This window comes from Acinonyx jubatus, chromosome X, assembly GCF_027475565.1.
Source record: "Acinonyx jubatus isolate Ajub_Pintada_27869175 chromosome X, VMU_Ajub_asm_v1.0, whole genome shotgun sequence".
Taxonomy (NCBI): domain Eukaryota; kingdom Metazoa; phylum Chordata; class Mammalia; order Carnivora; family Felidae; genus Acinonyx; species Acinonyx jubatus.
In genome coordinates this window covers 38255243-38278534 of record NC_069389.1, presented here as the reverse complement: position 1 = coordinate 38278534, position 23292 = coordinate 38255243, and the positions used below count along the sequence as shown (strand labels likewise).

The window sequence follows — 23292 nt, the reverse complement described above, 5'->3', positions numbered from 1 at the left end:
CCGGAGGTCTGTTAACGGGTTAAACGAGAAAGCAGCGGGCGGGGGGGGGGGGGGGGGGTGGTTGGGCGGTGTGGGTCTCAGTCTTTGTGCGCACAGCACGTGTGAAGAGCAAAGCCTCGGGGACCGGCTCTCAGCTGGGTGGGTGAGGGTGGGCGGGGGAGGAGGAGCGCTCGCGAAGCTTCCAGCCCGGCCCCGCCCCGGCCCCGCCCCATTCCGCCCGGCCCCGCCCCTACCGCTCCCGCAGGGCTCCCGCCTGCTGCAGCTCCTCCTCCTTCCGTGACGCCGCCTCCCGTTTCTAGGTAACGAAGGGGGGTTTAAACAACGCTGCCGCTACCTGCAGGACCCCGTCTTCTCGGCCCCTTAACCCTCGGACGCCATGGCCCTGCCGCTGCTGCCTGGCAACAGCTTCAACCGCAATGTGAGTAGTGAGGGCGCCCGAGGTCAGAGGTCCTGGCCAGAATCTGGGGCCCAGGTGTGGTCACCTCCCCGGACCCTACTCAGCCCTCCCGCTGCTGTTCGACCTGTGGATTGGGCACAACTCGCACCAAACTTTGTAGGCTGGTGAAACCCTTACTCTCTGCGTCCCCCTCCCCGTCTCTCCACTGGCATCTGGATGCTTTGACTACATTAGATACATAAGGAGAGTCTTTATTTGGCAGGACCCGCCAAGGTAGCCAGTGGTAGTGACGGTGATAACAATCATCGTTACGCATTTAAGGAGTGCCAGGTGTTGTCCTTTAGTCACCCGACGCGCCATTTGATGCGTAGCTATTATCTTTATTCCCATTTTACAGTTGAAGAAACCGAGGCACAGAGCGATGAGTCACTCACTCACAGGCCGGAGCTACCCAGTTTCAGTGTGAAATTGGGTTTCTTCCAGGCAGCCTGGCTTCACAGCGTAGGTGCCTAGGCGCTGACTTTAATATACCCTGTGTGAAAGAAACACAGTTACTGTTACTAAAGCGAAGAAACCTGGCGCTCTGAGGCTGCCGGGGACAAGTAGGAAACGGTTTATTCCACCGGCCTGTGAAATTTGATCCTAAACTTTATAGCGGGAAGCATCCAAGCTTGGAGGTGTTTTTCTCTTTGTTTGGAATTGGGAGGCGAGATAAACCCTTTTGACTTTATGGATTTGGAAGTGTCTTTCCAAGTTGTTGGTCCTTCAAGTCCCAGTTTTCTTTGGAGCTTCGGGCCACCGGATTCTGATCTCCACGGGTCAGTTGGCTGGACCAGCTTGCAATGGTTTGTGCATTTTTTTTTTTTTTTTGGCTGAGGGGGTAGGGGCTGGCCTTCCAGCCTAGCATTGCCCTTTGCTGAGAGGAAGCCAGCCACACAGGTAAGACAGACCCCAGAGAGGCAGGGCATGAAAAAAAAAAAATTCCAGAAGTAAAGAAGCAGGCTGTGTCAGAGTAATTTTGATAAAAATTGTAAGTAATGGGATGATCACAAAACGAACCTCAAGAAACAAAATATTACTAGTATTCCAAAAGCCTCTCCCTCACCGGGCGTTGCTGGATTTAGCAAATTCAAATATATGTCCCTAATACTGCATGGGACCTGCTTATACTAAAAGATTATTTGTGTTTGTCTCAAATTCAAATTTAACTGAACATCTTATATATGTGTATTTTTAAGTTTATTAGAGATAGCGCGCGCGCGCACACACACACGAGCAGGTGCATGCAATGAGCAGGAGGGGAGCAGCGAGAGCGCAAGAGAATCCCAAGCAGGCTCTACACTGTCAGCGCAGAGCCGGATGCGGGGCTCGAACTCCTGCACCGCGAGATCAAAACCTGAGCCGAAATGGAGAGTCGGATGCTTAACCGACTGACCCACCCAGGCGCCCCTGAACATCTTCTGTTTTACGTGGCAACCCTAGGTATCCGCCTTTCTGGTCATTACCCCTTTCCTACTGTCCAGAGTTAACCATCCTGGCTGCCCGTGCCTATAGTTAAGTTTTGTTTGCTTTTCATAAATGTCTGGTGTCCTTTTGTGACTTGAGTTTTTTGAAGCTCAGTATTGTTTGTGAGATTTGTTTATGCGGCTGTCTGTGGAGGTCATTTGCACATTTTCATTGCTCTTTAGTATTCCATTGTGTGAGTATGACATTTATATACTCCTTTTAGTCTTGAGAAGAGATTTGGTATGTTTGGGGTTATTAAGAAGAGGTTGTTCACGTCTGTTGGTACAGTCGCTAGATCATACGGTTTTTATCCGTTCAGCTTTAGTACACACTATCAAAGTGCGTCTGCCGTTTTAAATATCCACTGGCGTTTTATGTTCCTGTCTCTCCACATTCTAACACTCGATATTGTTGGTCTTTCACGTTTTACTTATTTTGATCGGCGAGTGTAGCGAAACTGTAGTATCCGTCTGCACCCAACCTGATTCCTAAGGAACTTGAGCATGAATTTACACCTTTATTGGTCATTTCTCTTTTGTGTAGTGTCTGTGTATGTCTTGTCTAATTTTCTACTAGGTTGCCTCTCCCCTCCCCCCCCCTTTTTTTCTTCTATAGGTTTTGGGTAGGACTCTTTCTGTCAGACATCTGTGTTGCAAACCTCTTCTGGTCTGTGGTTGGCGTTTTCACTTACTTAGTGGTGTGTTTGATGAGTAATTTTTCCTTTAGATTAGTGGTTTTGTTTCCTCTTGAAGAAAGTGCTCCTTATGCCAAGTTCATGGTATTTTTCTGTGTTATCTGTTGGAAATTTTGTTTTTACCTTTCACATTTATTTAGTTTTGTGTTTGTCCATTTATTTTTGAGAGAGACACAAACAGTGCGAGCAGAGGAGGGTCGGGGAGAGAGAGAATCCCAAGGAGGCTCCGCACTGTCAGTGCAAAGCCCGACACGGGGCTCGAACTCTCAAAACCGGGAGATCGTGACCTGAGCTGAAACTGAGAGTTGGACACTTAATCGACTGAGCCACCCAGGTGCCCCTTACCTTTGACATTTAGATTTCTAATCTAACTAGTAAAAATGTGTCCGTGTGTGTGTGTGTGTGTGTGTGTGTGTGTGTGAGAGAGAGAGAGAGAGAGAGAGAAAAGAAGTAGGGGGTCAGGTTGTATTTTTTCCCATATGGATATTCAGTTGACCCAGAACCATTTGTTCAAGGATACAATTCAATTGATTCGTGAATGGACAGCATCCAGTTGAGCAGACAGAAAAGAGCTCCGAAGAGCTGTCCCGGGAGGACCAAGACGTTTCATAGGCAGAAGGGGAACGTTATACTAGGCAAAAATTGAATTGGTTACCATTAAGTTATTTTCTTTTTACGGGGTGGCAGATTACGTAACTAGTGCTGATCGGGAGATTCATGATTGGCTGGTTTAAGATTCTCTTTCTGGGATAGCCCAAACTGTAAGTTAAGTTTCAGTTCGTGACCTGGGGCTTAGCATGATCGGCTCCATTTAGGGCCTGCTGTCTTGTCTTTTTAACACAGTTTCTCTACTTCTCTGCCATAGGGATCCAAATACACGTGGGTCCGCTTCTAGATGCGCTAGTGTATTTGAAAAAAAGTATTTACTTGATGCCTCAGACCAGTAGGAGCGTGTGCGTGCGAGCACGCGCGGGCGCGCGCGCGTTTTAGGGAATGACCATATACTTACTAGGTACCTCGGGCTGTCATTTAAGAAATCACTATTTGTATATTGGGCGTCCTTGTCTGTGTCCAAATCAGATGGCTGCATTTAAAAAAAAATTGTTACACTAACCTTGGTACGGATTGTGTTGTCAAAAAGTGGTTATTTTAAAAAGTTGTACTTAGTTAAAAGATCAGACATTGTGTGGTGCCTAGAATGGTCAAAAAGTCAGTAGAGCCAAATCCGCCCCTCCCCCCCGCCCTGTTTTTAATCAGTCCCCACCTCTTGCCTATTACAGAGTCTTGCATGCTGAATTCAGTTGTCAAGAGAAAAACCTTGGCCTCCTGGAGATAGCATAATTACTGGTTGTTTGGGTTTAAAATTCTAACACAAGCTAACTTTCCCTGCTTTTCTTAGAAATTAAAAAAGGAACTTGTTTCTCCCCTTAATTAGCTGCTGGTAGTCAGTCGTGAGCAATTGATTGATTGCTGCCCACAGCTAGGCGATGTGCATCCTATACTTCTTTCTCTGAAATACGAGAAGTATTTCTAAAATATACGCATTTGTACACATTGATGACATTGAAATTGTTCGGATGTGAACTAATTGAAAACCTTAGGGAAAGGTCACAGCTAAATTCCAGACCCACGGTATATTTTGCCAACAATTTACAGGCTGGGTTTATTTTGAGCTAAGAGAATTCCCGGTATATTGTTCAAAATAATAGGGTCTTAAAAAGGACATTTCCAGCCAGAGCTGAAAATCTTTTCCACGGAATTTTGGACAGAAATTTGTATAGCTGATCCTGAATGCCCCTAATGAATAATGAGTACACTTTGTGTTTTTTGTATGAAGCTATCCTGCTACCATCTTGGGAGGGTTTGTTGTAAATAGTCCATTTCTAATTGATGGTGAAGCAACTGTTTCCTTAAGAAGAAAAACAAAATTATTGGAATTCACAGCAGTAGAATGAAACAAATTCAGAATCTCCCTGCCTCTCGTACAAAAGGGTGTGGGCAATATCTTGAAATTTATTTTTACCTAGACTAATATACGCCTATTTACTAATCTATAAGGAAATCACCTTGGGGAAATTTACTAGCCACGTAAAAAACAGCTGAAGGGCACACTAGGCGTAATACCTAGTATACATATTGACTTCATTATGTGATGTTAGATAAATCCATTTAAATTTAGCTCAATGACAAAGATAATAGTAAAACAATCACTTTATTCACAAGGTGGAGGGTTTTCTCGATCCAAAGTTCTGCTTACAGATTTAGTGGTTATGGTCTTCGTGGTCAATTCGATTGCCTTAAAATAAACTACATCAGGTGCAAACCCCTCAACCTGACGCCAAGCCCATTGGAGTTTGCCAGTCACGTTATAAGACCAATTTAATGAATCATGACCAGCGTTAAAAAAAAAAAAAAAAAGGACTAGAAAAGAATAAAAAATCATGAGTAGTGCATGATGCATGGGAACAGTTCAGTATTGTTTCATGAACGTTTGCTTCTGTAACACGTGTGCGTGTGAACTAGGTTGCACTAAAACCTGTTTGTTATTGTGGTTAAAGAGTGGGAAATACTCTCTCATTAGAGCGGTGTCCACAGTTCTTGCCTCTATTTTATTTTAATTTTTCAAATGCTTATTTTTGAGAGAGCACAAGCAGGGGTAGGGGTAGTGAGGGGGGACAGAAGATCCAAAGTGGGCTCTGTGCTGACAGCAGGGAGCCTGATGTGGGGCTTAAACTAATGAATGGTGGGATCATGACCTGAGCTGAAGCCGGGCACTCAACCAGCTGAGCCACTCAGGTGCCTCTCTTGTCTCTGTTTTTTGTTTTTTTTTATTTTTTAATTTTTTTTATTTTAATGTTTGTTTATTTTTGAGACAGAGTGTGAGTGGGGGAGGGACAGAAAGAGAGGGAGACAGAATCCGAAGCAGGCTCCAAGCTCCGAGCCGTCAGCACAGAGCCTGACGTGGAGCTCGAACTCCTGAACCATGAGATCATGACCTGAGCTGAAACTGGACACTTAACTGACTGAACCACCCAGGCGCCCCTGTTGTCTCTATTTTAAATTCAGATGTTCAGTTTCCTTCCAGGCCAGATCTGGTCTCTTACCCTTTAGGAAGCCTCAACAGATCCTAGTTAGATTTTTATTAATTGCTGTAAAATTCATATAAAATTAACCACTAACAATTAAAAATTTTTTTTTCAACGTTTATTTATTTTTGGGACAGAGAGAGACAGAGCATGAACGGGGGAGGGGCAGAGAGAGAGGGAGACACAGAATCGGAAACAGGCTCCAGGCTCTGAGCCATCAGCCCAGAGCCTGACGTGGGGCTCGAACTCACGGACCACGAGATCGTGACCTGGCTGAAGTCAGACGCTTAACTGACTGTGCCACCCAGGTGCCCCAACCACTAACAATTTTAAAGTGTACCTACCATTCAGTGGCCTTTGATGCCTTCACCAAATGTTTTGTGACGATCACCTTTATCTAGTTCAAAGACATTGTGATCATCCCAGATTTGAATCTTTTTACCTTTTCAGCTCTGGGGGGACTCCTGTGTACAAGTGATTTGTACAGCCCATGGTATAATAGCATGATCCATGAATTGTTGATGAAATGATCCAGTAATAATGGTCTCTTCTCTGTAAAGGCTAGTCAGCTTCCGTGGATTTGTTGATTTCAGTCCACTTACCTGCTCTGTGTGGTTTTCCCTTTCCGGCAAAGGATGCCGACTGTAATGGAAGGTGGGGAGCATCGGAGAGGAAACTTTAGGGGCTTTTTCTTTACTGTAAAATTTCCTACTTGATTCTTTCCCCTGTTTCCCTTATCCAAGTAGACCTAAAAATCCTCTTATAGTTTCTACCGTAGAGGGCCCTAGTAAGGTATGATATGTGGTACATGGGATGAGCAAAAGTCGTTTTCCTTCCTATTTAAAAGTAAAAATGACCAGTTTTTCTTGAAAAGCAAATACGCGATCAAGCTTAGCTTACTTACGTTTCTTTCCTTTTTATACATTAAAAAATTTCATAAGGCAGCATAATACATTTCTGTTCAATAACGGTTTTAATCTGAGATGGGGTTTACTTTTTTAAAAAGTAGGCTCGGGAGGCCTGGGTGGCGCAGTCGGTTAAGCGTCCGACTTCAGCCAGGTCACGATCTCACAGTCCGTGAGTTCGAGCCCCGCGTCGGTCTCTGGGCTGATGGCTCAGAGCCTGGAGCCTGTTTCCGATTCTGTGTCTCCCTCTCTCTCTGCCCCTCCCCCGTTCATGCTCTGTCTCTCTCTGTCCCAAAAATAAATAAACGTTGAAAAAAAAAAAAGTAGGCTCAGCTGATTTACTTTAAATGAAGGTTGTAAATTCATTTTAATTAATGCTGTTTACACCATGAAAACACATTGACAGTGTTAAATAAGTTACTGAAACCATATGGCAAAGCGATAGCAATAAAAACCTAGCCTAAGACTTATTTATTTGAAGTTTATTTTGAGAGAGAGAGAGAGAGGGAGAGCTTGAGTAAAGGCGGGGCAGAGAGAGAGGGAGACAGGATCCCAAGCAGGCTCTGTGCTGTCAACGCAAAGTCCAACGTGGGGCTCGAACCTTCGAACCTGGAGGTCATGACCTGAGCTGAAATCAAAAGTTCGATGCTCAGCCGACTGAGCCACCCAGGTGTCCTGAGTTTTGAGAGTTCTTTAAACATTCTGGATACAAGTCCATTGTTGGATATGTGCTTAGCAAATATTGTCTCCCAGCCTGTGGCTCGAAATTTCATTCTCTTAAAACAAGGCTAGAAAATATGCATACATTTTTACGATAAAATACAACATGAATCCAAACTGATATTTCCAATGCAAATGAAGGATTATAAGGTTTTTATTTAACTTCTTTGATTCTGTATTTATCTTTTACTTATATTGAGAATCTTGATTCATAAGGATGTTAGCATAATTATTTTCTTACTTTATCCTACCATAAGGATATACATCTATATAATAGTTCCTGATCAATAATAACATTATTAACAATTTGAGTTTTGAAATGGTTTCAGATATCTTTGTAGTTGTTTTGTTTTATATATCGCATTAGGAATGTATGGTCAAGTTATTATTTTTTTTAACATTTATTTTTGAGAGACAGAGTGCGAGTAGGGGAGGAGCAGAGAGAGAAGGAGACACAAAATCTGAAGCAGGCTCCAGGCTCTGAGCCATCAGTATAGAGCCCTACACGGGGCTCAAACCCGTGAACCTTGAGATTATGACCTGAGCCAAAGTCGGATGCTTAACTAACTGACTGAGCCACCCAGGTGCCCCAAATTATTGTTTTTTTAAAAAAAATTTTTTAATGTTTGTTTATTTTTGAGACCGAGAGAGACACAGAGTGTGAGCAGGGAAGGGGCAGAGAGAGAGGGAGACACGGAATCCGAAGCAGGCTCCAGGCTCCGAGTTGTCCTCACAGAGCTCGATGTGGGGCTCGAACTCACGAACCACAAGATCATGACCTGAGCCGAAGTCTGACGCTTAACTGACCGAGCCGCCCAGGTGCCCCAGTGGGTTTTAATTTCACTGAAATGATTCCTGATAATTATGGTTAGGTCACCAGCTCAGTACCCAGTTAGGTTTGTTTGTTCTGTTTTGCTGTTGCTTTTTAACTTTAAGAACTTTGTTTTATTATGGTGTAAAATGAAAACGTTTATAGGGTTTCAAAGTCAAATTTACAAAGTGAGGTGCATTTAGACAAGTACAGCTTTTATCCCTGTTCCTTTAATCTTGCTATCTCCCCCCTTCTCTCTCTAAGTGACTTAACCCAAAACTTCCATTTTTTATTTTTTTTGTTTTAAAACAGCAAATTATAATGGTGTATACCCCATTCGCAGCTGCGTAGTCCTCTGTTGTGTGCACATACCAGAGTTTACTCAACGCATCCCCTTTTGATGTGTAGTTGCATTTTTTTCCCCAGTCTTTTGCTATCATGAGTATTGCTGCAATAAATAGCCAAAGTTGTGCTTCAAAAGAAACGACTGAAAAAGTAAAAAGGCTGCCTACAATATGGGAGAAAATACCTGCAAAGTATATATGTGATGAGGGACTTACATCTCATATATCTAAAAATGAGCACAGGATCTGAATAGACCTTGCTTCAGAAAACCTTTCCAAATAGCCAGTGAACCCATGGAAGGATGCTCAATATCAGTAGTCATTAGGAAAATGCAAATCAGAGCCCCGGTGCGCTATTATTACTCTATACCGCCTAGGACGGGTATAACAAAAAAAGACAGTAACAAGTGGTGACAGATGTGGAGATACTGGAATCCTCGCGTGTTGCTGGTAGGAATATAAAATCGTGTTGCTGCCATGGAAAGGTCTGCGGTTTGACAAAAGTTGAAACGGATAGTTACTGGGGTGCCTGGGTGGCTCTATCAGTTAAGCATCCGACTTCGGGTTAGGTCATGATCTCGCTGCTCATGGGTTTGAGCCCTGTGTCGGGTTCTACTGACAGCTCAGAGCCTGGAGCCTGCTTCGGATTCTGTCTCCGTCTCTCTCTGCCCCTCCCCTGCTCATGCTCTGTCATGCGTTTTCTCTCTCTCTCTCTCTCTCTGAAATATAAATAAAACATAAAAAGTAGACCTAGAGTTACTATATGATGTAGCACGCCCAGGTGTATACCCAAGAGAAAAGAAAACCTGTATCTACAAAAAAAAGAAAAAAGGGAACATGAACGTTTATAACAACATTATTCGTAATGGTCAAAATGTAGAAATAAGCCAGATGTCCGTCAGCTGATGAACGGATAAATAAAATGTGGCCTATCCATCCAATGGAATATTATTCGGCTACAAAACTAACGATACATGGGGCTCCTGGGGGGCTCAGTCAGTTAAGCATCCGACTCTTCATTTTGGCTCAGGTTCTTGATCTCCCGGTTCATGAGATCAAGCCTCATGTTAGGCTCTGTGCTGACAGCGTGGAGCCTGCTTGGGATTCTCTTTTTTTTTTCCCTCTCCGTCTGCCCCTCCCTCTCTCGCACTCTCTCAAAATAAATATTTAAACAATCTGACACGTGCTACGGCATGAATGAACCTCACAAACACACTGCACACCGTATGCAAAGGACTGCGTGTTGTATGATCCCATTTATGTGACAGGTGCAAAATATGCAAATCTGTAGAGGCAGAAAGTAGATGAGTGGTTGGTTGCCTAGGCCAGTGGGCGGGGGGAGGAGGGGATAAATGGGAGTGAGGGCTTATGGGAATGAGGTTTCTTTTGGGGATGATGAAAGTGTTTCTAACTTTGCACAACTTTGTAATTGTAGTTAAACTCCATTGAGTTGTGTATTTTAAATGGGTGAGCTTTATGGTATAGAAACTATAATTCAATAAAATGGTTAGAAAATAAATAGCCAAAGAAAGGAATCGGTGGCAAGGAATCGCTGGACAGACCGATGGGAGATATCCAGCGCTATTCCTAACTGTTCATTTGGGGCTCGGGAATCAGAGTCACTCTGCCTCTTCGGGAATCAAACATGTAACTTTGGTCGCTTTTGTATTCTGTTCTGGGCTTTATAGCTGTGTCACTTGGGAGAGATCCTTTGGGCTCTCTCCTTGACAGAATACCTGACTCACAGTGGCTTAAGCCAAATCGATTTTTCTCATTGGAAGAACTCTAGGGGTGTGGCGGTTTTAGGTTTGGTCAGTGGCTGATGAATGTCATGAAGGGCTCAGACTCTTTTTATCTCTCCGTTCTGTCATCATTAGAAGGTTGGCTTTGCTTTCCCGGCTCTGTGGCCTCATGGTTGCCAGGTGGTTGCTTCAGCTCCAGCCATCACAACTTCTCATAACCATGTTCAAGACCAGTAGGAAGGAGAGGGAGGCAAAAAAGACTCTTATATCAGAAAACAAAGTGTTGCCCACCCCCCACCCCCAGTAGATTTCCCCCTTACATCTTGAGTCACACGGTCTCCTTTGCCAAAGGGGTATTGGGAACTTGATTTTTCACCATCTATTTTTGGACCTGGGAAAGACAAAAAGCAGTAAATAATGGCTTTGGGGAGCTCACAAACTTTGCCACACCAGCCACAGACTCGATACCTGTGAGTCTAGATGCCTCCTCAGCCTTAGCATCCCTTTCTTTAAAATATTTTTGTGTTTTTTTTTTTTAAGTTTATTTATTCTGAGAGAGAGGTAGTTGGGAAGGCACAGAGAGAGAGAGGGTGAGAGAGAGAATTCCAAGCAGGCTCTGTGCTGTCAGTGCGGAGCCCTACGTGGGACTCGAGCTCATGAACCATGAGATCATGACCTGAATTGAAATCAAGAGTCGGACGCTTAAGCAACTGAGCCACCCAGGGGCCCCTTTGTTTGTGTGTTTTCATATACAGGTAACACACGAGTATACCATTATGGTAAAAAATTCAAACAATACTGTTTTTTTCTTACCAGTCTTCCTCTCCATAGTGGAAAGCAAGCCTAATACTCCAGTTAAACCAGCATACTCATGGTCTGTCCTTTGGCTATATTTTGGACTTAATTATTAAACCACTCCATTATTTTTTTTAAATGTTTATTAATTTTTGAGTGGGGGAAGGGCAGAGGGAGAGGGAGACACAGAATCCAAAGCAGGCTCCAGGCTCCGAGCCATCAGCACAGAGCCCGATGCGGGGCTCGAACTCACGGACCGTGAGATCATGACCTGAGCCAAAGTTGGAAGCTCAACCGACTGAGCCACCCAGGCGCCCCGACGTTTTTAAAGTAATTATAATAATAATTTAAACAATTTGCCTCCATCCTGTCACTCCCTTTCCTCTTCCCATCTGGATCGTAGCCTTCCCCCGCGGGTTGGCTCTACTGCCCGCTTCTCATTAAAGCCTTCCCTGACCATTTCAGTAGGAGCCCTCTCTCCATCTGCACATCCCTCAACGCACCTATGGTGTCCACACCACCCATTCACTGGCTTGTCGCCTGTGTTGTGTTTTGCGTTCTTTATGTGTGATCGTGACATTCCTCGGCTGACCGAAGAGACTGTGCTCGATTGCTCTTCAGGTCGCCTTTCCTTACCCTTAGAAGGTGCGTGTCGATTGCCTCTGTGCACCTGTAGCAGCCATGCCTAAAAGCCCGAAGGCATCGTCGCAGTTTGGGAGAATCGTCTCCGGAATTAGCTTCTTGCTTGTGTCTTCCGCTGTGGACCAGAGCATTTCTTATTTTAGCAACAGTAAATATAAGCGGGGAAGAAAGTCCTTGGCTTTTGTGGCTTAAATGGGCTTCCACAAAGCGGCCGGGAGAGCATGAAAATGTCAGGTACAAGTTGTGACTCAAAGCCTCTCCTGTGGCCCGTTGTGCCATGCAGAGGGACACTTCTCTCTTCCTCGTTGGCCTCCAGTTTGGCTTTTTCTGGAAGCCGCACATTTCCCCCTGAGCATTCATTTAGGCAGGGCCCCTTAAGAGGCCAGTCACCCGACGACAGGATTCTAGATCCTCACGAGTGCAAATGTAAAGGGATTTCTTGGGCCACTTCCTGAGAAGTTTATCCTGTGACTATAGCCGTAGAGAGGGCAGAGCCCGCTCTGGAGGGGAGGGCGTCCCCGAAGCATAAGGAAGTGGGAGGTGGGCATTTTCACTCCCTCCCTCATTAACCAGGCCCTCAGATACCTGAATTCAACCTGGAAATGCTCTACTGTGACAAAGTGACGGGCGTGGCCAGCTGAAGGCCAAACTAACCCTGTGCTTCATCCCCAAGGAGGGGATGGTCACCGTACCTAGAGTTTTGGGGGCGAACAGGTCGGTTCACATGGCTTACAGTTAAGTTAGACTACCTGTTGCTCATCACATGAGTTTGGCAGTTGAAACGGAAATGGTGGTTTTATCATTTATGGGACTATTTCCATCTCATTTTGGGGAGACTTAAATCCTTTATTGCTCATCTGTGTTCATGTTCATACTTCATGCTTTATACAAAGGCACCTGTGTGGGATGTTTCCTAGTCACCAAGGGAAGTGGACCCTCTCCTTGGTTTTATTGTTAATTGAAATTTTTGCTGAGGAAATTCTAGATTCGCGTGTAGTTCTAAGAAATAATAGTTCACGTGTAGTTCTAAGAGGGATCCCGTGTACCCTTTACTCAGTTTCCCATTGGTAACATTTTGCAAAAAACTATGGTATAATAGCACAACCAGATAGTAACGTTCCGATAACCCACGGATCTTAAGATTTCCCCATCTTCGGGCGCCTGGGTAGCTCAGTGGGTTAAGCGTCCGGACTCTTGATTTTGGCTCAGGTCATGATCTGACAGTACATGAGTTCAAGGACCATGTTGGGCTCTGTGCTAACAGTGCGAAGCCTGCTTGGGATTCTTTCTCTCCGCTCCCCCCCTCAAAAATAAATAAACAAACATTAGAAGGTAAAAGGTTTCCCCAGCTTTACTTCTACTCATTTGCGTCTGTGCATTTAGTCTATACGTTTCATTACATGTGTAGGTTGCTGTGGTCACCCGGACAGGGAAGATACAGACCAGTTCCACCATCACAGGGATCCGTCCTGTTGCCCTTTGATAACCCCACCCACCCCCACCCACATCCTTCCCATCAACTGCCAACTCCCTTCCCCCACCCCCCATGCTGATATCTCTGACTCTTGGCAACCACTAATCTGTTCTCCATTTCTTTCTTTAAAAAAAAATTTTGTTTAATGTTTATTGCTGAGACAATGCGAGAGACAGAGTACAAGCGGGGGAGGGGCAGAGAGCGAGGGAGACACAGAATCTGAAGCAGGTTCCAGGCTCTGAGGTGTCAGCACAGAGCCCGACGCGGGGCTCGAAATCACAAACCGTGAGATCATGACCTGAGTCGAAGTTGGACGCCCAACCGACTGAGCCCCCCCGGGCGCCCCCACGTGTGCTCATTTTCTGAGAGAAACGTCCAAGAGTGCAATTGCTGGGTCATACGGTAATTACATGTTTAGTTTTATAAAAAAACAAAAGCAAACTTACCAAGCTAATTTTGAGAGTGTGTGTACCATTTCACATTCCCAAGAGCAGCACGTGAGTGATGTAGTTTGTCTACATCCTCGTCAGCATTTAGTGTTGTCACTATTTTTTATTTTAGCTGATAGGCAGTGTAGGGATATCGGACTGTGGGCTTAAATTGGCATTTCTCTGATGGCTTATGTATGAGTTGAATATCTTTTCATGTGCTTATTTTCCATCTGTGTATCCACCTTGGTGAAATGTCTGTTTATATCTTTTGCCTGTTTCTAATTGGATTGTGTTTTCACTGTTGAGCTTTGAGAATTCTTTATATATTCTAGATACTAGCCCTTCATCTAAGATGTGGTTTGCACATATTTTCTCCCAGTCTGTAGCTTGTCTTTTCATCCCGTTAACTGTCTCTTTGCATAGCAAAAAAGTTTCTAATTTTGATGAGGTCCAATTTATCAATTTTTCTTTTTATGGATCAGGCTTTTGACGTTAAGTCTCAGAACTCTCTGCCCAGCTCTGGATTCTGAAGATTTTCTCCTATGTTTTTTCCTAAAATTTTCATAGTTTGACATGTTCTGTTCAAGGCTGTGATCCATTTCGAGTTGATTTTTGTATACGGTGTGATGTTTAGGTCATGATCCATTTCATTTTGGCCACGGTTATCTAATTACTCCACCATTTGTTGAAAAGGCTATCCTTCCTCTATTGAATTGTGCTTTGCACCTTTGTAAAAACTCTATTCTGTTCTGTTGGTCTATGTGTCCATCTTGCCAATCCTACCGTTTTGATCACTATGGTAATACAGTAAACCTTAATATCAGGTATAGTGATTCCTTCCGCTTTTCTTTCATAAGTACCTTCTGGGTCTAGAGCCCGTACCTTCCGTAGGAATTTGAGAATAAACTTGTCTGTGTCTACAAATAACTTTGCTGGGATTTTGATAGGAATTGCAGTAAACTTCTAGATCATTTTGGGGAGAATTGGCATCTTTACTACGTAGAGTCTCCCAATCCATGAGCCTGCTACGTCTCTCCATTTCTTCAGGTTGTCTTTGATTTTTTTCACCAGCATTTTGTACTTTTCAACCCACAGATCCTGTATGTGCTTCCTATTTCATTTTTCTCTGGAGAGAATGTAAATGACATCGTGTCTTAAATTTCAGTTTCATGGGGTGCCTGGGTGGTTCAGTTGGTTAATTTGACCAACTCTTGATTAGGACTCAGGTCATGATCTCACAGTTCATGAGTTTAAGCCTGGCATCGGGCTCTGTGCTGACAGTGTGGAGCCTGCTTGGGATTCTCTCTCTGTACCTCCTGTGCACTCTCTCTCTCTCAAAATAAAGAAATAAACTTAAAAAAATAAATTTGTTTCATATGTCCAGCATTAGTATATAGAAGCATGATTGACTTTTTGTGTGTCGATTTGCATCCTGTGACCCTGCTGAATTCGATTATTAGTTGGAGGAATTTTTTTTTTTTGTAAATTCCGTGAATTGTTTTTTACATAAACAATCTTGTCACCTACAAATAGGGACAATTCCTTTTCTTCCTTTCCCATCTAGTATCCCTTCATTATTACTTTTTTTTTGCCTTTCATGGTGGGTAGAACTTCTAATAATGTGTTGAATCAGAGTATGAGAGCAGACATTCTTGCTTTTTGTTCTTTAAAAAAAATTTAATTTAAAATTTGACTTTATTATTTTTTTTTATATAATTTATTGTCAAGTTAGCTAACATACAGTGTAGACAGCGTGCTCTTGGCTTCGGGAGTAGATTCCCATGATCCGTGACCTTACATATATAACACCCAGTGCTCATCCCAACAAGTGCCTTCCTCAATGCCCATCACCCATTTTCCTTTGTTCTTGATCTTGGGAGAACATTTAGTCTTTCACTATGAAGTATGATGTTAGCTATAGGTTTTTTTGTGGATGCCCTTTATCAAATCATTCCCCTGTATTCTTAACTTTTGCGGGGGGGGGGGGTCTTTATCATGAATGGGTGTTGGATTTTATCGGATGTGTTTAACCTGTATTAACTGATATTAACATTTGAGTTTTCTATTTGTTGATATGATAGATTACATTGATTTTTTTTTTTTTTTTCCGAATGTTAGCCAGCCTCGCATAACAAATATCCCATGGTCATAGTGTATAATTCCTTTTATACAGTGCCAGGCTCCGTTTGCTTTTTTTTTTTTTTTTTCTTTGTGGCAGATTTTTTTCATTTATGTTCATGAGAGATTTTGGTCTGTAGTTTTTTTTTTTTTTTTTTTTTTGAACTGTTTCTCCGGTTTGGGTATCAAGATAATACTGACTTAATAAAATGAATTGGGGAGACTTCCCTCCTCTTTATTTTCAGGAAGACAGTGTACAAAATTGGTGCTAATTTTTGTTTAAATATTCTCCAGTAAAGCCAGCGGGGCATAGGGGTTGCTTTTTGGCTTTAGTTATTTATTATTGTGTTTTGGCTATTAGTTATAAATTCAGGCTCTTTATTAATTGATTTTTAAATTTTTTTGCATGTTTTAATTTTTTTTTTTTGATGTTTTTATTTATTTTTGAGACAGAAAGCAGGAGCTGGGGAGGGGCAGAGGGAGAGGCAGACAGGAAGTGAAGTGGGCTCCGTGTTGATACCACAGAGCCCAGTGTGGGGCTCGAACTCACAAGCCCTGAGATCATGACCTGAGTTGAAGTCAGACACTCAGCTGACTGAGCCACCCAGGTACCCTATAAATTCAGGCTCTTTAGAGGTTACTATTCAGATTATTTCATCTTGACTGTATTTGGTAGTTTATGGTTTTGAGAAATTGGTTCCACTTATTTTATTAAAAAAATTTTTTTTAATGTTTATTTATTTGTGAGAGAGAGAGAGACAGAGAGAGACAGAGTGTGAGTGGGGGAGGGGCAGAGAGAGAGGGAGACACAGAATCCGAAGCAGGCTCCGGGCTCCGAGCTGTCAGCACAGAGCCCGTTGCGGGGCTCGAACTCACGGAGTGTGAGATCATGACCTGAGCTGAAGTCGGACACTCAACCGACTGAGCCACCCAGGTACCCCTATTTTATTTTTTTTATTTTAGAGAGAGCACAAGCTGGGGAAAGGGGCAGAGGGGGAGGGAGAGAGAGAGAGAGAGAATGAGAATGAATCCTAAGCAGGCTCTTTGCTCACCACGGAGCCCGACGCAGGGCTCCATCCCACAATCCTGGGATCGTGACCTGAGCTGAAATCAAGAGTCGGACACTCAACTGACCGAGCCACCCAGGTGCCCTGGTTCCGTTTTTTCAAGTTGTTGAATTTATGTGCGTAAAGTTGGTCAGAGTGTTCCCTCATTATCTTTTTAATGGCCATGGCATCTGTGAAGATAACCCCTATTTCATTTTTATATTGGTGATTTGTATCTTAACTCTTTTTTAATAATGTTTCAGTCTTGCTAGAGATTAGTTTTACTAATATGTATTTTTTTATTATTTTGTTTTAAAATTTTTTAAATTTATTTTTGAGAGAGAGCGAGTGCACGTGCACACGCATGGGAGGGACAGAGAGAGAGAGGGAGACACAGAATCTGAAACAGGCTCCAGACTCTGAGCTGTCAGCACAGAGCCCGACACGGGGCCCAAACCCACGAACCGCGAGATCATGACCCGAGCCAGAGTCAGATGCTTCACCGACTGAGCCACCCAGGCACCCCACTAATAAGTATTTTTTGAAGAACAAATTTTGTATTTGATGGATGTTTCTCTGTTTTCCTATTTTTATCAGTTTCACTGATTTCTGCTCTAATCTTTATTATTTCCTTCTTTGTGCTTGCTTTTATTTCACTGTTCTTTTTCTAGTTTCTCGAAGTAGGAACGTAGGGTATTGATTTGACACCTTTCTTCATTTCTTTTTCTTTCTTCTTTTTTTTTTTTAATGCTTATTTATTTTTGAGAGACCGAGAGCATGAACAGGGGAGGGGCAGAGAGAGAGGGAGACACAGAATCCCGAGCAGGCTCCAGGCTCCGAGCCATCAGCACCGAGCTTGACGCAGGGCTCGAACCCACAAAGCATGAGATCACGAACTGACCTGAAGTCGGACGTTTCACCCATTGAGCCACCCAGGCGCCCAAGACCTTTCCTAATTCCTGACACCAGTATTTAGTGCTAAATTTCCTCAACGCTGTTTTAGCTGCATCCCACATATTTTGATAGGTTGTATTTTCATTTTCTTTCAGTTCCGTGTGTTTTCTAAACTTACTTTTGAGATTCCCTCTTTGACCCATACACTATTTAAAAGTGTTGTTGAATTTTCAAATATTTGGAGATTTTTTTTCCCTGTTGTCTTTCTGTTCTCGATTTCTAGTTTGATTCCATTATCAGCAGAGAATACAGCGGTTATGATTTTAACTCTTTTAAATTTGCCAAAGCTGCTCTTAGGGTCCGGGATACGGTCTGTGTTGGTGAATGTTCCAGGCGCACTTGAGAAGAGTATGTATCCTGCTGTCGTTGGTCATATGTGTTGGTTGCGGTCCCCAACTCTAACTGTGGATTTGTCTATTTCTCCTCTTAACTTTATCAGTTTTGCTTCACCCATTTTGAGGCGCTGTTGTTTGGTGCACACACATCTAACTTTGTTGTGTCTTTCTGGTGGATCGATTCTTTTATCCTTGTAAATGTCTCTATTTTCTCTAGTAATTCTCTTTGCCCTGCAGTCTAGTGTATCAGGTATTGATATAGCCGCTTTTGCTGTCTTACAATTGGTATTTGCCTGGCGTGTCTTTTTTTCATATTCTTTACTTTCAGCTGACTTACGTCCTTGAATTTGAAATCCGTTTCCTGTGAATAGCAAGTAGTTGGTGATGCTTTATAAATGCACCCTGCAAATCTCTTTTGATTACTGTATTTACGTCATTTACACTTAAGCTGATTATTGATGTGTTAATGCTTATGTCTGATATATTGTTTGTTTCTTTCCTTTGTCTCTCTTCTTTTCCCATGAGACACTGAAACATTTTTTTTTTTTTTTTTTTTAGGATTCCATCTTGATTTATTTATAGTATTTTTGGATATATAGCTTCCAAAAATTTTTTATTATGGAAGTATAGTTGACATGCAATGTTATATTAGTTTCTGGTATACAGTATAGTGACTGACAGGTACAAACTTCCATTTGTAAAATAAATAAGTCACAGGGATGACATGGTGACCACGCTTAACTGTGGTGACAGTTTCGTGATGTGTAGAATTGTCAAGTCACTATGTTGAGTGTATCTCGTTTTTTAAAAATATTTTTTAATGTTTATTTTTGTGTCTGAGAGAGCAAGAGAGAGAGAGAGAGGGGGAAGGACCGAGAGAGAGGAGGACAGAGGATCCAAAGCGGGCTCTGTGCTGACAGCAGAGAGCCTGATGCAGGGCTCAAACTCCGGAAACCGTGAGATCATGATCTGAGCCGAAATCGAAGAGTCTGATGTTTAACCGTCTGAGCCACCCGAGCACCCCAAGTGTATCTCTTAGCATAGTTTCCCTAGTGGTTGTTCTGGATTTCATAGTATATATGTGTGACTTACGTGGAATGAAGCATAGAAACCTCGCTTCTGTTCAGGTCTCTATACCTTTCCCATTTTTAAATACTATTGTCAGATTGTTGGGGAGGGGGTGGGAAGTCAGATGTGACTCTTGTGCTGTGTTGCAGGTTCTTTGATTTTTTTTTTTTTTTTTTTGGTGCCGTCCTCTTGGACCCTCAGCTTGCCTAGGATGCCGTTCTAGATGGTGTGTTACTACAGGAGTGCTGAACTTGGCAGTTAGGAAGAGCTCACTTCAGCCTCCCTACCCCCAGCGCACATACACGCGCACGTGAGAACGCATGCACACACCGGCTCTCACACTCATGAACCTCCATCCATGAACAACTCCCTGATTTTACCCTTGAGGTATACTTTCTTCCATAATATCCTTAAAGAAGGTACTGGGCCAGGTCATGAGCTCCTGGTTTCCATCTCCAGATACATTGCCCGTGTGTATACCACTCACAGATGCTTTTAGCTTTTCTATTCTTCTAGTCTCATCAGTGGAACCAGGTGCCCTCTTCATAAATTCTAGAATTTCTCCCCAGTAGATCCCTTAAGTCAGCGAAGGTGATAAATTTTCCTTCTATTTTTTGTGCTCAAAGTTTGAGAAGAGGTTTATTTTTGTCAATGTATAAAGAAAATTACCGGTTGGATCACTTAATAATCTTATTCTGTTTTAAAAAAAACCCAAAACATTCAAGCACAACTTTCGGAAACTAAATGTATTAGTTTGTAATGCTTTCTACTGTGAATAATGGAAGACTTGACCCATAGAGGCTTAGAGCAAGCAGGGATTTATTTTTTTCACCAAGCAGGCAGTCTGGAGGTAGGTGGCTGCTGGCATTCATTTAAAGGCTCCACTTTGAGCCAGCATCTCTGGGATCCTCCCCACCTTTCTCCTCATGATCTCAACGGGGCTGCTGTAGCTCCAGCCATCACATACGCATCTCAAGGCAAGAAAAGGTGAGCTAGGAGCAGCGTCACTTGCATTTGTCCCTTGGCTCAAGTGGAAAAAAAGCCTTTTCCAGACTCCCAGAACAGACTTCTGAAAAGGAGGCTGAGGAAACAAGTGGAGTGTTTTGTCTTTCCTGGCTTCCAAGAGGAGACCAGCAAGGGAGAAGCAATTTGGGAGTGGATGTACTAATCAACTACAATAAGCTGACAGTTTTACCTGACTTTTGGGGAAGTCATTAGAATTGTTTTTACTGATTGGTGCTTGGGGTTTAATTATTTAGGGAAAAAATATCAGAGTTTTTTGAGGAAGGGGCTGTGCATCTCTTTAGATCTTACTGACTTAAATTTTATTTTCCACTCTACTGATTTAAATACATTATTAAATATGTAAAACCAGGATGCTTGGGTGGCTCAGTCTGTTGAGCGTCCAACTCTTGGTTTTTGGCTCAGGTTTGTGGGATTGAGCCCCGCGTTGGGCTCTGCAGTGACAGCATAGAGCCTGCTTAGGATTTTCTTTCTCTCTCTCTCTCTGCCCCTCCCCTGCTTGTGCTCGCTCGCTCTCTCTCCCTCTCAGAATAAATACACACACACACACACACACGCATGCACACACATGCCAATGTTACACATGTAACACCAATCTTATTATTATATTGAGCTGAGCTGATGGCTAAGAGTCATGAGCACGACAATTTTCCAAGTTAGGTTTGGAAAGAGAGGAAAATTAGCTTAAAAAATGTTTGAAGTTTCCTTGACTTGGCTTTTTTGTTTTTACATTTGGGGTTTCTTTGAGTGATTTAGCTTTATTAATAAGTAATGGTAGCTTTCATGCTCTTATTTTCCTGAGCCCTAAGATCCCACTATACCTGAGGCAATTTTGTTGTTATTTTCTCTGGGAGGTTCACAGCATCTACTGAGTGACTTTTTTTTTCTCTATAAAAGTACAGAAAACAAGAAAAGAGAAAATGAATTCTTAAAATAAATATGTCATGAAGGCAGAAGCTGACCAGTCTCAAACCTGATGAAGCAGGAATATCTAAGAATGATAGTTTTAGTAATTCTAGATTATACGTTCCATTAACCTCAAAAACACAGAAAAGTAGGTTGTTGTTAATGTACATCAAAGTATTAAGTACTGGGGCGCCCGGGTGGCTCAGTCGGTAAAGTGTCCTTCTTCGGCTCAGGTCATGATCTCAAGGTTCGTGAGTTCGAGCCCCGCATCGGGCTCTGTGCCGACAGCTCGGAGCCTGGAGCCTGCTTCGGATTCTGTGTTTCCCACTCTCTCTCTGCCCCTCCCCCACTCACAGTCTGCCTGTCTCGCTGTCTCAAAAATAAACATTTAAAAACTATATTAAATATGGGATGCCTGGGTGGCTTCATCAGTTAAGCTTCCCACTTCGGCTCAGGTCACGATCTCATGGTTCGTGGGTTCCGGCCCCACATCGGGCTCTGTGCTGACACACACAGCCTGGAGCCTGCTTCGGGTTCTGTGTCTCCCTCTCTCTCTCCCCTTACCCTGCTCATGTTCTGTCTCTCTATCAGAAATAATTAAACATTAAAATATATACATATATATGTGTATATATATATAATGTATATGTATATATGTATATATATAATGTATATGTGTGTATATGTATATATATGTACATGTGTGTATGTACGTGTATATGTGTGTGTATATATATATATGCATATATATATATAATATATGAGCTGGCTCTCTCAGTCCTGAAATTTCCCGTAACCACTGATGACTGGGAAAGGCGTTCTGTAGCACTCTCTCACACCTGTCCTGCTTGTAAGGAAAAGGTAGTGATATCAGCTATTAAGTTTTCGGTCTCCTTATCCCATCTGTTTACGGTCATGGTGGTCATTTGCCTTGTTATATTTGTCAGAAGTAAAGGTATTCATTCAGCCTTGATGATGGAAACAAGGGGAAGTCCTTTGCTTTTCTCTAGGACGCACGACACATGCAAGGCCCAGCGTTTAAAGGCTCAGGCAGTGAGCGTGCATCCTGGGTTAAGCCCTTACACTAGTGAGTGACCTTGGGCAAATGACCTAAACTCCCTGTGTCTGAGGATCCCCATCTATCAAATAGTAACGATAACGCATACTCAGAGATTCACTCTGAGAATTAAAAGGATTTAATGCTTTTAAAGTACTTAAAACAGGGGCGCGCCTTAAAACAAGGGTGGCTCAGTGGGTTGAGCGTCTCGAGTCTTGATTTTTGGCCCAGGTCATGATCTGAGGTCATGAGATCGAGCCCCGTGTTGGGCTCCGTGCTGAGTGTCGAGTCTGCTTAAAATTCTCTCTCCCTCTGCCATCCCCTGCTCGCTTGCTCTCCCGTCTGTCTCTTAAATAAAGAAGAAATAAAGTACTTAAAGCAATGCTAGGCACGTTAGCTGTTATGGCTACAGGAATGGTGCTTTCCAAGCACCTCATTCTTCCTGCCTTTGTCGCGGGCTTGTGAAGCATCTGGGCTTTGCCGGGCAGCCTAAAAAGAAACAGCGAGCCTCTGATGTCCTGGAGCCCTGAAGGAAAGAGTATAGATGGATGAACAACTCGTGACGCTAGAGCCTGCTTCTCAGTTTGGCTTAGCTTTGTGGTTTCTACAGGGGCCCTGGCAGCTTATTGATTATCCAGCAGTCCATCCGAGCATGTGATAAAATTGATCTTCCCACCTTTAGCAACTAGGAAGTGGGGTTGGGGGGATCGGCTATTAATTTGATGTAAAGCATCAAGGGCAGTCTGAGCCTGGCTGCCGGCTTTCCAGTAGGGGCCTTATAAGCGGGGTGGGACCCGAGGAGTTGAGATACCAGGGAGCCCTGGATCTGAGGATAGTATAGTCCTCACTTCGTCATTCACTAAGACGTTTGCCTGGGGTGGCGCCTGGGTGGCTCAGTTGGTTGAGTGTCCGACCTCGGCTCAGGTCATGATCTCAGGGTTCGTGGGTTCGAGCCCCACATCGGGGTCTTGTTGACAGCTCAGAGCCCGGAGCCCGCTTTGGATTCTGTGTCTCCTCCTCTCTTTCCCCCTCCACCGCTCATGTTCGCTCGCTCTTTAAGAATCTTTAAGATTCTACATGTAAGTGAGATTATATGGTATTTCTTTTTCTGTCCTATTTCACTTGGCATAGTTTTCTCAAGGTCCTTATATGTTGTCACAAATGGCAAGATTCCATTCTTTTTTTACGGATGAATAATATTTCAAGTGTGTGTGTGTGTGTGTGTGTGTGTGTATCAC

General features: G+C 43.2%; 1 protein-coding gene across 2 annotated transcripts in view; it reads left to right on the top strand.

The window, feature by feature from the left end:
• Positions 1 to 293: 293 nt before the first annotated feature.
• Positions 294 to 23292, top strand: part of EFHC2 (EF-hand domain containing 2) — a 200531-nt gene continuing 177532 nt past the window's right edge. The window contains exon 1 of one of the 2 annotated variants that reach the window (XM_053202258.1): positions 294 to 418. In XM_053202258.1, the coding sequence (XP_053058233.1) occupies positions 377 to 418 (42 nt within the window). In that variant the 5' untranslated portion in view covers positions 294 to 376. The remainder of the gene's footprint in view (positions 419 to 23292) is intronic. The other variant, XM_053202257.1, reaches the window with a different exon arrangement.